This window comes from Dama dama, chromosome 12 (genome assembly GCF_033118175.1).
Source record: "Dama dama isolate Ldn47 chromosome 12, ASM3311817v1, whole genome shotgun sequence".
NCBI classification, from domain to species: domain Eukaryota; kingdom Metazoa; phylum Chordata; class Mammalia; order Artiodactyla; family Cervidae; genus Dama; species Dama dama.
Genome location: NC_083692.1, coordinates 99,812,914 through 99,825,502, shown reverse-complemented (window position 1 = coordinate 99,825,502; position 12,589 = coordinate 99,812,914). Strand labels below are relative to the sequence as shown.

Below are 12,589 nucleotides of genomic sequence, written 5' to 3'. Positions count from 1 at the left end.
TGAGAAGCTGATGCTGTCTGTCACTCACACCTTGACCAGTTAGGTGATGGCCTGCTGCCCAGAGGAACCTCGGGAAAGCTCCTCAGATTCTTGTCTTTGTAAAACTGCCATGGACCTGCAGGGGGTTTTGTTGTTGTTGTTTGTCTGTTTGTTTTTGTTCCCGTTGCTCTGGATGGACCAGTGCTTCTAACTAAAACAACAGCGAGAGCCCCCAGCACCCTTCTCCTCCGTATGCTGAAGTCCCAGATTGTCCGGCAGCTCACAGAGGGCTTGGAGTGCACTGGTTTTTGTCAGTTCCCAGTTCCTGCCAGTAAGGATGTTGAGAGGGCAAAGATATACAACTCCATGGCTTTCTTTTTTTTTTTTTTTTTAACCAAAGTCAGCAAGAGAAACAGGGCTATGCAAACTTGCTCATATTTAGGTTCAGTTTTGGGGGCACAAGACTGCACACAATCTCCGTACAAGGTTGCTCTCTACCTCTACTGTTTCCTCTGTTTGCTCACGTAATGTTGTACTGTAACCTTCCTTATGATCCCCTGAGGGGGGTCCTTAACCAGGGGTGGTGTGTGCTCACCTCAGCCCCTCCCTGTGGGGTCGAGAACACACCATCTGTACTTCCCCGCTGCCTGTTTTATCTGTTCCCATAAAAGATCTCACAACACTTACTCCTTCCCCTGAATTCCTTGACTTCACACATCATTTTACATTTATTTCCACCATTTGACCCTGATTGTTTCCTTCTTCAATACAGTAAGTTTTGCTTCTGGCCAATATTGCCCACTCAGCAAGTAGCCTGAGTGTTCCTCCAGCCTCATGGTTCCATCTGCACCCTGATTTGGTTTCAGCTATCCGTCCCCTCTGTCCCAAGCTCCACACGCTCCAACTACACAAGTTCACGTCCACGGGCTCCCCTGAGGCTCTGCATGTGCCCATACACCCTCATGACCTATTAAAATCACTCACCTTCAGACTCTTCTGTAGTACTGCTCCATCCTGGAAGTCTCCCCTGGTCACTGCCCACCTGCAGCCCCAGAGCTGCAGTCCACCCAGAGCACCCTTCATAGGGTAGAATTAGTTGTGAACATGTGCACGTGTGCTACGTCGCTTTCACGGCCAGGCTCCTCTGTCCATGGGATTCTCCAGGCAAGAATACTGGAGTGGGTGGCTCTGCCACCTGGATCTCCCTGATCCAGGGATCAAACCTGCGTCTCTTACGTCTCCTGCATTGGCAGGCAGGTTCTTACCACTAGAGCCACATGGGAAGCCCAGCTGCAAACATATTTGACTCCCAAAAGAGCAGCATCCACTTGGTTTTTGCTTTCCTATCCTTGTCTTGATGCTCAAATACCTTGAAAGAGCATTCTTGGCTTGCATGTCATGACACTGAAAGTCTCCTGCCTTAAGGTGACATTTCTCGTGTGGTATCATTCTTCAGTCTGTGTTCTCACCTCAGTAAGGAATGTTCCCTTCCTTACTGAATGCTTCCTTCTCCCACCCCTTCCCTATTCACTTCTTTATAAAATCCATCCCAATAAACTAATTTTTTACAAAGCAGGAGATTTGGCAGGCACTAGATGTTTGGGATCTGCCAAGCCAAAAGAGTTGAAGGTGGCTGTAAAAGATTTTGCAAATACCATTTGTACCAGAGGCACAGCAGCAGCGTTTATCTGGCTTTTTTGGCTGAAAAACAGTCTCAGCCAAGCTGAAACTGATTACATTGGCCATCCAACAAAGGTAATTTATTCATTATACACAAAATCTCCCATTAACTAAAATCAGGATTTCAACTGCTGATTGAAAGGAAGCTGATGGATCAGAGCACAGTTACCCTCTAGACCAAAAAGGTGGTGACTCTTTTTTTTTTTTAAGGTGGTGACTCTTAAGAGTACTTTCTAATTGTTTTTCTTTCCTAAACCTAATTACTGTTGGCTGTGCAGATATCTAATAATTAACTTATTCATATAACATTAACCTATATTTTTTTCTCATCACCACTCCCATTCTAATTCACATTCTGCATGTCTGGTTGTTTTATATCTGTTTGAAGTCTTCCTAGATTTCTGTGTGGCTTTTATGAGAAATACTTTATAAAGCAAAGCCTTAGCTGAATTCTTTCCCTGAGAGGATGGATGTTCATTTCTTGAGAGGACCAAGAACTCTGGAGAGTTCTCCCCATTTCTCTAGTATAGATGTGTCTCCTGAGCTTCAGATGGCATTTGCCTCTTCCCCAAGTCTCACTGATCACCACTCACCATCTTGGTCCACCCAAAACTGTGGACTCTGCCCTTCCCCTGCGGTTGTCAACAACTTAATGTGAATGCCAGGTTAAGAGAATTTCTTCCTGTGTTTCTTCACAGACACCCTCCCCCAGAGCTGAGCAGACACCTTTGGACTTTCCAAATTCATAATTAAACACCCTGACAGTTTTCTTTTCTGGCTTCCTTGCAAAATAAATGCATCAAAGATTAATTTTTGCTCTCTCAATGTCTGTATCCAGTGTGTGTGTAGTGATGGTGGTGGTGTGGGAAGGAGGTCTGTGTGTACTTTGAAATACATAATGCAGTTGTAAGTTTTCTTAGCTTGCCCATAACTAATTCAGAGCCCAGAGGTTATGAGGGATCCATGAGGGGCTGAGAAGGGAGTGGGTGTGTTTGTGCAGATGAAACACGGATGCATTTCAGCCATCTTCCTACTAGCAAAGGCAGATTGAAGGAAATAGACCCGTGAACGGTTCTCACTCACTCACTGATTTTCCCCCTCACCCCGTTCTCCTTTCCTGTCCCCAAGCTCCACTTACTTCCTGCAGAGAAACTCAGTGTGGTCTTTCTCAGACATGCTGACCCCTGCACCTCTCAGAGCACTGGTTTTGATTGCACAGACAGGATGCTGGTTTTCCAGTCTCTGTAACCTCAGCGGTCCTTCTCTTCTCTTCCCAGAAGGAAGCCCAGCGTGGGACTCTGGTGGTGATGCTCTGAGTTACTCCTGTTCACTAGGCCCTTGATGGGCCTGCTCACTGTAGCCTCAGGTCTCAGAATCTCAGTTCTTCTTCGCCTTGGAATTTGAGGGGGTGAAGAAGTCTGCTTTCTTTAGGAAATGTTTGAAGGGGGTATTTTCCAGTAGGCTGATAGATGAATCTTGTCAGGTACATGGGTATGGATGTGGAAACTTTCAGTGTCAAACACTGCTCATCTAGTTAGCCTGAAAGAGATCCTGGTCCATGTGGCCTGGAGAGGAGAGCTATCTGTTTGCATTCTGAGTGTCTTTATCTTGTTATTAAAAGACATATTCTCTGGGGATGTGTCTTGTGTGTCTGTCAGTGGAGTCTGACTTGCCTTTTGTTCTCAGGGAGGAAGATGAGTACTCGGAACTGCGATCAGAGCTCAGCCAGAGTCAACACGAGGCCAACGAGGACTCTCGCAGCATGGATCAGGACCAGACCTCTGTGTCTGTCCCTGAAAACCAGTCCACCATGGTCACTGCAGACATGGGTAAGTCTGCCTGCCATTGCCACAATGCCAGGGCTCGGCTTCTGGATTGTAATCAAAGCTTTAGAAACATGAGACAGCCTGGATTGAGATTTAGTGAGTCAAGCAGCTTGTTGAGTAGATGAAGGCAGGTGGAAGGCTCATTCGTTTCAGTTCTCTACATATTCCTTTGTTGGTCACAGTGGAACCAAAGAGCTGAATTCCCTTTCTGCCTTGATGTTTGTGATTCAAACATGTCACCTTCTACGTGAAAAGTCAGGAAGTGGGGAGCCAGGTAAAAAGGTGATTGCACTGTTCCAAGTCCAGTAACACTGAGCTGTGATGGCAAGAAGGGCAGAAATGGGCCGAGGAGCAGCTCACTGCAGGGGAGGAGACAACAGGTTCAGCAGCTCTGGGGTAAGCAGGGGTCCAAAACGACTCTTTAACACATTCATCCAGAGTGACTCAGAATGATTGTATTCCTTACTAAGGAAGTTTGGTTGAGAAATGATTTGGGAAATAAGTGTTTGGGACATATCATGTTTGAGGTTGTGAAGAAATGTCTGTGTGGAAATACCTGGTAACAGCACGTTGGTATGGTGTGTTTTAAGCTACAGGTTATGACCCTTCTAATCTTGAAATTACATGAAAAATCAAAATGTTATTAAAATGAAATCGTAGAAAAAAAAAAAACAGAATGATAGTATTATTGTTTCATGACACGTATTTGTTGGATATGTATATGTTGTAAGTTGCCAAGGGAAATGTTTCAACCATGGATGGCAGTTGAAATGTTATAAAACCTCTAGCCTAATTGGAGATCTCAAATAAATCTCTGGAGAGATTGGGGTTGAGGATAAAGGCTTTGAAGTTACAAGGTAAAGCGCTCCCTATGGTTGAAAGGATGTGAAGTCCAAATGGGGAGAGGCACCATATCTTAGGAAATGTTCACATATAAGGGGGTGATGGGAAAGGAACAAGGAGAAGGAAGAGTAAGTATAGTACAGTTTGCATTAGAAGTTAAGTTTCCATTGGGGAGAGAGTTACTTTAATCAAATATTAAACATTTATGTTTAATTATAAACCTATATAATGACCAGGGCTTCCCTATATAAACTTATAATATAACCAGGGCTTCCCTGGTAGCTCAGCTGGTAAAGAACCACCTGGCTGCAGTGCAGGAGACCCTGGTTCAATTCCTGGGTCAGGAAGATCCTCTGGAGAAGGGATAGGCTACCCTCTCCAGTATTCTGGGGCTTCTCTGGTGGCTCAGCTGCTACAGAATCCACCTGCAATGTGGGAGACCTGGGTTCAATCCCTGAGTTGGGAAGCTCCCCTGGAGAAGGGAAAGGCTACCCACTCTAGTATTCTGGCCTGGAAAATTCCATGGACTACAGTCCATGGGGTCACAAAGAGTCGGATACGACTGAGTGACTTTCACAACAACCTACGTAAACCTGTATGCATGCTATAACATCAAGAAACATAGTACCATGGCAGTGTGTCAGAGGAATTCAGTTTAAGATTTCCAGCAAAGCTTCCTCTCAGAAGTGACATTTGAGCTGAGATGTGGAGGATACGTAGGAATTGAGTACATGAGAGAGGAAGTGGCATGCAGGGGAGAGGGCATGATGTATTCAAGGCGGTGAATAAGATCATCCTGCATGAAGGGTGCAGAGGTGTGAGACAGAGGCTGGGAGAGGCAGGCCGGAGCCAGACTGTGCAAGATCTCATAGACCGCGTTAGAGTCTGACCATTATTCAGAGACCCACAAGAAACCGTTGAATGATTTTAACAGCTGTGAATGGGAGAAATGAGATGATCAGATGGCATTTTGAATCAATCACTCTGTAGTGAAGAGAAAGAATCAGTGGATCAAGAGTGAATGGGGGAGGCCAGCCAGGAAACCATTGCCAAAGTCAAGGTGGGCAAAAGTGTTGCCAGGATTAAAGGTGGTGGCCGTTGAGTCGTGGAAAAGCAGATAAGTACAGAAAATTGGCAAGATCTTCTGAGGAATTCATCACAGGGTAGAGAAGGAGGGAGGCATGTGTGGGTGTCTCATAAGTGTCTGGTTAGCCCAGTGGGTGGGTGGCAGGGCCAATCAGCAATATGGGAGCAAAGGAAAAAGGGCTCGGTGGTTTTGCTCTGAATTTAGTTTTGTTGGGGAGCGGCATGGGTGGGGTGGAGAGGAGGGTGTGTGTTTTGTTTGGGCAGAAGTTTCAGGTGTCTGGAGCTATCTGGATGGAGATGTTGGGAAGGCAGTAGGTACACACAAACCACAACAGGTCTGGCTGAAGAAAGCAGTCGGGAGACGTCAGGCTGTTTGCAGATAGTTATGGAAGCAGTGGGAGTCGATGTGAAGAGCACGGAGTGTAGAGAGCTAGAGGCGAGGCGTAGGGGGTCGCCGGCCACGGGGGAGACGCAGGCACACTTCGTGGCAGGGATGAACCTCTCCGCTTAAACACGCCTCCCCCAGAGCACCTCGTGAGCACCCGTCTGCACGTCCCAGTGCTGCCTCACTGGTCTCCTTCTTACATCACACTGAAAGTTTAAATGATGTGTCTGTACTTCTGTGCTTGACTGACGCTCCCACTAAACCGCACTGAGCAAAAGCTTGTTTATTTTCTCTACTCGTGGCTCTCCGGAGCCCACCACAGGGCCTGGCACAGAGTGCAGTGTGGGTTCAGAGATACGTGGTTGAATGAAGGGGTGGTGCGGTCAACCAGTCCCTCAACCAGGCGGTCAGCCGATGCCGTAAGGAGTGCCCACCAGGCAGTGGGGGGAAGGCTCTCGTGAGGAAGGAGGGTCCCCAGTGTGGATGGTTGCTAAGGCCACATAAGATGGACTTAGGTACATCGACGTCCCTGAGTGCTGGGTACTGATACCAGCTTGAGCCAGACGGAAGCAGCTGAGGAGAGGGCTTACCTTGCAGGCCTGGGGCCCTAGCTTCAGGCTGAAGCTGCTTCCCTCACACTAAGCTGAACCCAGACCCCGGGCCTGCCGTCACAGCACACACAAACCCCCTGGCGACCAGCCCAAGTCCTCTGGGCTCCGTTATACCAGCATCATGATCTTGAACCCTGGTGGCCTCGAACTTCTGGACTCAGGCTTCCGGCCTCAGGCAGTCAGACGTGTGCAGTAGCCGAGAACTTTCCGTCACTGCCCAGACACATTCCTACACCCACCCCTCTGTTCAGTTCTCTGAAGCTATTTTTCATGAAATTAAGCAAGTGACCCACATTCCAACAAAATTTCTTAATCAAAGAAACTTGGGGAGTTGGAGGGCAAACTCCCTCCAGTGGGTGGGGCGGGCAGTGGGGTGCGTCTTCGCCGCGGGCGTCCCAGGGCTGCCGTGGTGGGGAATCACCTATACCCGGGTGCCCACGGGAGACAGTGTCTGCCCGTCTGCACCGGGAGCAGGCTTTGTTTTCCCAAATCATGTCTTTTCGCCTCAGTAAAAATGCATGTTCGTTACAATTGGTGGTAGTTTTACCCCCGACAAGCCTGGGCTTCTGCAGGGAAGGGACTCTTGTCTGCCGGAGGGCTGTGTGTGTTCTCAGCCTGCAGTAGGAGCCATCAGTCATTCATGTAGCCGCTCACTGAATGCCGTGCTAGGGATGTGCATGTGAGACCAGAGCCTGCCCTCACACCACTGTGCTCGCAGGCTCACACCGCCATCCCCAGGGTGACATCCCCACTTCTCACTCTGACCTGCAGGCCCACGGAACCTGGAGAGCCCCCACCTCAAACCCTGTCCTTCCCACCTCTTCCTGCTTCCTTCCCGCTCGGGCCACGCCGGCCTCCCCTGCTATCCCTCAGACCTGACCAGCGTCTGTGACCTCAGGGTCCCTGCATCCACTGATGCCCACTCGTCCTTTCTCTCGCAGTCAGTCTGCTTTCCCCTCATCACAGCCTCCCCAGGCCCCTCATGGGGTCCCAGAGCTGTCCCCCATGCACACACTGCTTGGCCTCCACTCCCCAAGTGTGTTTCTCCCTCCTCCTCCCTTCTTCATCCTTCTTCATCGCACTTAGCCCTCCATGATGATACCTCCAGTTTGTCTTTACTTCCTTATGTGTATATCACCAGTCTTGGTCAATCCTTGTGCTAGAATGCCAGCTCCACCTGGGCAGGGACTTTGACTCTTCAACATAGCAGTGCCTACTCACAGGAGGCTTCCAGAGGTGAGTGACGGGGAGCGTCTTGGAGCTTGTGGTTACTTGGAGGATGCAAAGGGAACACGGAGTGCCTGCCCGTGGACCACACCAGAAGGTGGACGGGGGCCACAGCAGCAGCCTCTGGTGGGAGCATCAGAGCATGCCAGAAGTTGCTTCTGGGCTGACCGCTGAGGGGTGAGTGGGAACAAGCAGGCACAGAGGGGGCGGGAGGAGAGTGCCCTGGGCACGGCTGCTCCCGCCAGGTTTCCACTGAGGGCAGGCCTGGGGACAGCAGAGTGCGGCCCCTGCACGTCCGTTGGAACTGGGCGGCTGCCTCTTCTTACTCCGTGCCATTTTCCAATTAAACTGCTTCAGCAGGGGAAAAAGCTTCCATTTATAAACACCTTTATAGGAAATCATTAAAACACATCCATTTCATTATGACTGCTGTGTTTGCAAACCTCCATTAGCCACCCAGCTCGGCTTAATTTTGAGCTGGATTTTATATACAGAGTTGGCTGCAATATATTTGCCGATTTCCATTTAAGATAATAGGAGTATTGCCTTCATCAGAAATCACTTGTTTTTGTGTTCAAACCCCACTCATCAGAGCCGGGCTGCCACTTCAATAAGCTGGCTCCCGGGCATGGTCCTCAGAGCCTGGACATTAAAGCCGCAATGGAGAGAGTGCTTTGACCTACCTAAGCAGTCCTAGACGGGAGAAAGGGCCCAGTGGTGTCACGTTGCATCTTCAAGTAAATTGCATTACCTCTGTTCATACGTAGTCACAAAATCATTTGTAAAATAAAGATAGTTAAGTAGACAAAGATAAAGTAGGAGTTGGGGCTTGGGATTTCTGTTGCCTCAACTTGGCAAAGAGTTCTAGTTAAACGGGAGGCAGCAGACCGTGGCTGATGGGCTTCGTTCACTTCCTCTGTGTTGAGCATTAACAGGCGTCCTCGTGTGCGGTCCTCAGCCCTGAAGGTGGCGCTGTGGAGCTCCTCACCTGTGAAACAGATGGCAGGAGCTCAGAGGGGGCACGTCACTTGTCCAGGCTGCACAGCTCAGCACTTGTTTCCGTTCCTGACGCCTGTGTATCCACAGGTGGGTTTGCTTTCCCAGGAAAACGTGGCTTCGGCTGCTGTGCTCTGCTTACTGCCATCCTGTGAGGTCTCTAGAGCCGGCGGCAGAATTTAGGGAGCCACTGTCTGATCAGAGCGCCTGGCCTACTAGCAAAGTGTCTGCTGCTTGTTGAGCTGCTGCAGATCTCCAGCTTAGCTCCCACACCCTTAGACCAAGCCATGCCGGGCGCTGCAGCAGAGCCGAGCAGAGAGGTGTGCGGTGGCTCTTGGTCAGGCTAGCTTGCGGGAGGGCGGGGCACGGTGCAGAGCTGTCTTCCCGGCTCTGTTCATGGAACAGCAAAGCTGGTCTGGAGCAACTGTCTGTAAAACAAAATCCCTGACCCCATGGACCTTTGCACAGGCTGTGATAGGTTCTGCTCCTGTATTTTGAAATTTCTTCTGGTTTTTGGTGAGAAAGTCTTATTTTTATGGGGTTTAGCAGTGCTGAACTCTCGTCCCTTAGGGAGGGAAGGAAGCATATGCCCCTGTGCTTGCTGGTGTGATCATTTAGATAGAGATTTTCTCCTTACGCGTAGTTTTTGGAAGACAACCAAGGAAGAATTTACACATGAAACCTGGCTGTTTGGCACAGTTGTGACTATGAAATACTAATGTTAAAGCCAGATTTTCCTGGCTTAATGGACCACGAGCCTTAATGGCTTCAGGAGAAATGTGCCAAAGTGTTGAGCAGCCCCTCCCAGTGGGGAGAAAGGGGGCTTGGGGCAGGGAAAGACAGTCCTGCCTTCTCCAAAAATGCTTTCTGCAGAGTAGAAGTGTTCACAAAGGCAGGGCAGCCTGTCCAGAGAAAACTCGGCTTCTGTTGGGAATGAGGCGCTAAGTAAGCAGAGCATGTGTGAAGGAGAATCAGACTCTTGGGAGCCTGATTCTGAAACTTTGAGAAACCAGTCCATAGGTTGGCAAGGTTAGGACAGAAACTAGCACCCTGACTTAGCGATGAAACAGGCCCAGCCCTGTGCTGCTTTTTTTTTTCTCCTGTAATTGGGCAACTTACTCTTTCCCAAGAGGTTCATGATGTTGGCCATCCCTGAAAACCATGCCCAGGTCAGGCTTAGAGGTGTCAGTGACTCACAGAGGGCTGAGGTGACGATGTCCTTCCTCGCGAGGACCTGAACCGGGTCAGACGAGGCCTGTCTGTGAACGATAGCGTGGCCATGTGGCTAAGGAGGCCCCCTAAAATCATTCCAGAACTTTCCTTAGAGAGGAACCAGGCTTGAGCGCAGACAAGATTATCGCCCTACGTCATCTTGTGTTACTTTGGACTATGGTTTTCAGCCCACAAAGGAGACTTGAGATATAAGACAGATATGGAAAGCCATTGATCACATTTGTTCAGTATGAGCTCCCTTGACTGTTAGGCTCATGAACTCCTCTTGTAAGATAATGAAGTCGCAAGTCGCTCAGTTGTGTCCGACTCTTTGGGACCCCATGGAGTATATAGTGCATGGAATTCTTCAGGCCAGAGTACTAGAGTGGGTAGCCTTTCCCTTTTCCAGGGGATCTTCCCAACCCAGGGATCGAACCCAGGTCTCCCACATTGCTGGCAGATTCTTCACCAGCTGAGCCACAAAGGAACCCCCTTCTAAGATAAGCAGCCTTTATTTTCTAAACAGACTGTATCTCCTTAGGTTGGATTGTTCTTTCAGTTGGAACTCATAACATATTTTCCTTTAAAACCAGCAACCTAGACCTCTCACCTTTTGAGATGGACTGCTCTCCACCTGTGGAATGTGTATCTCTCACGATACATCTGGTTCTTACCTAAGGGGAAAAAAACACCAAAAACTCCCCAATGTCACAGACATAAAGAACGGGCTTGTGGACACAGAGGCAAAGGAGAGGATGGGACGAATTGAGAGAGTAGCATTGAAACGTATACCTTGCCGTGTGTAAAATAGATAGCTGGTGGAAACCAGCTATAGAACTCCGGGAGCTCAGCCAGGTACTCTCTGATGACCTAGAAGGGTGGGATTCTGGGGTCGGGAGAAGGGAGATATACTTACATCTGATTCACATTGTTATATGACAGAAACTGACACAACATTGTAAAGCAGTTATTTTCCAGATAAAATAAATTTAAAAAAAAAAAAAAGTCACACAGGAGTGTTAGCTTCCCAGACCAGCCTCAGAAAGCCTATTTTCCCTGTAAGGGAAATAAAGTACAGGCGCTCACTAGTGTTGATGCAGCCCCAGCCCTTGCTGTGGACTTTGTTTTTGGGAGGAGAGGTTCTGTGCACATCTTCCGCTTTCTCCTGCTGCTTTGGAAGTGCCCCGCCACAGGCAGAGCTGCGGGGCCCAGGCCGACGCCCTGTGTGCCGGCCCCATTCACTCCCAGAGCTGGAGCCCGCCTGCCTCTTGAGCTGAGGTGGACGGTCCCGCCTGGGGGAAATGCCCACTTGGCCTGGAGGGTAGTGAGCTTTGGGGGAAATGCTCAGAGGTGGGGTCCGCGAGCTGGGCAGGAAACTGGGGGGCCTTGGGGTGCAGTGAGGGGCCGGGGCTTGTCCTCTGAATGCACTTCTAACTGTGTCTTCAGGGTAACCTCTCAGAGGCACGGGTGCAGAGCCATCTTGAAGGCTGTTCGTGGAGAATGCCAGATCGCATCCCCTTTCTGCCCCTAAGGCTCCTCACCTTTGCAATACTGGGTATTTTCTTACTCTTAAAGCTGCTGCCAATTCAAGTGGTTAGTCTTCACAGAAGCAGAATGATCACATGTGCACTTGAACTTCTCTCGGTTTGTTAGAGCCTTGCTCTCTGGAGGCCCCTGTCAGAACTCTTCTGCCTCCGAGGCCAGGGTGGAGTGGGTGATGGGACCGTGTGCGGACTGTGGCCGCTGAGAGGAGGGTCCTGAGGGGGCAGGAGTGGGGCCTTCACGCCGTCGAAGGCTGCGTGCACTGCTGTAGAAAAACAAAGTGCGTCAAGATTGCCCAGTGACAGCAGCAAAGACGGAACACATCCCAGACTGGTGAGATGTGCTGGAGCAGAAGTCTTTGGGGAAGAAGCACTGAGGAGGCTCTGCCCTCCCAGTGAAGTCAGGACCCGGCAAGGGGAGCGGCTGGCTCCTGGTGCTCTCCCCCTGAGCAGTGTCTGTGTTCTTGGGGGTGATTTGGGTGGTATTCCTGTTCTTGCAGCTGGTTGAGAGATGAGTCATCATACTGGCCCCCGAGTTAATATAGCCATCAACATTTCCAAGCTGTCAGACCTCTTTGCCTTGAGGGTATTTGTTTTCACCTCAACTTTTTATTTTTAAAAACTTTAAATTTACATAAAAGACACAATGAACCCCCCCCAAACCCTTTGCCTAGACTCACCAATGGGTAACATTTTACATTTGGTATTTTTCCCTCTTGCACTTGGAGAATGGTTTTTTCTGAGCAGTTTGACAGTGAGAGGCAGACACCATGCTGCTTGACCCTAAATATATGAGCACCAACCTCTTAAGAACAGGGACCTTCTCGGTCCCAACCACAGCACCTTTACCCACCTGAGAATCTGACCACTGGTGGAACATTAACTACCTGTGGTCCACAGTAAACTCCCCACATGCCCCATTCCTGCCCTGAGTCCAGGCTCACACACTCTGTTTAGCCACCACGTCTTTCTTCTCTCCTTTATCTAGAACAGGTACCCACGTTTTTGTCTCTCATGACACAGACATGTTGAGCAGGCCGGGTTAGCGGTGTCATAGAAAACCCCTCGGTCTTCATGGTCTGATTGTTTTCTTATTTGATATTAACATTTTTTGCAAGGATATGCATAGGTGATGATGTGTCCTCACTACTGAGTTCCAGCTGGAGGTACAGAATGTCCGTTTGTCCACTACTGGTGATGTTA

The 12,589-nt window shown here is 49.3% G+C and overlaps 1 protein-coding gene across 3 annotated transcripts in view; it reads left to right on the top strand.

Moving 5' to 3' along the window:
• MCC (MCC regulator of WNT signaling pathway) overlaps nt 1-12,589 on the top strand; it is a 300,929-nt gene that overhangs the window by 201,060 nt on the left and 87,280 nt on the right. For all 3 annotated transcript variants that reach the window (XM_061158216.1, XM_061158217.1, XM_061158218.1), the window contains one exon: nt 3,346-3,488. In XM_061158216.1, coding sequence (XP_061014199.1) covers nt 3,346-3,488 — 143 coding nt within the window. The remainder of the gene's footprint in view (nt 1-3,345; nt 3,489-12,589) is intronic.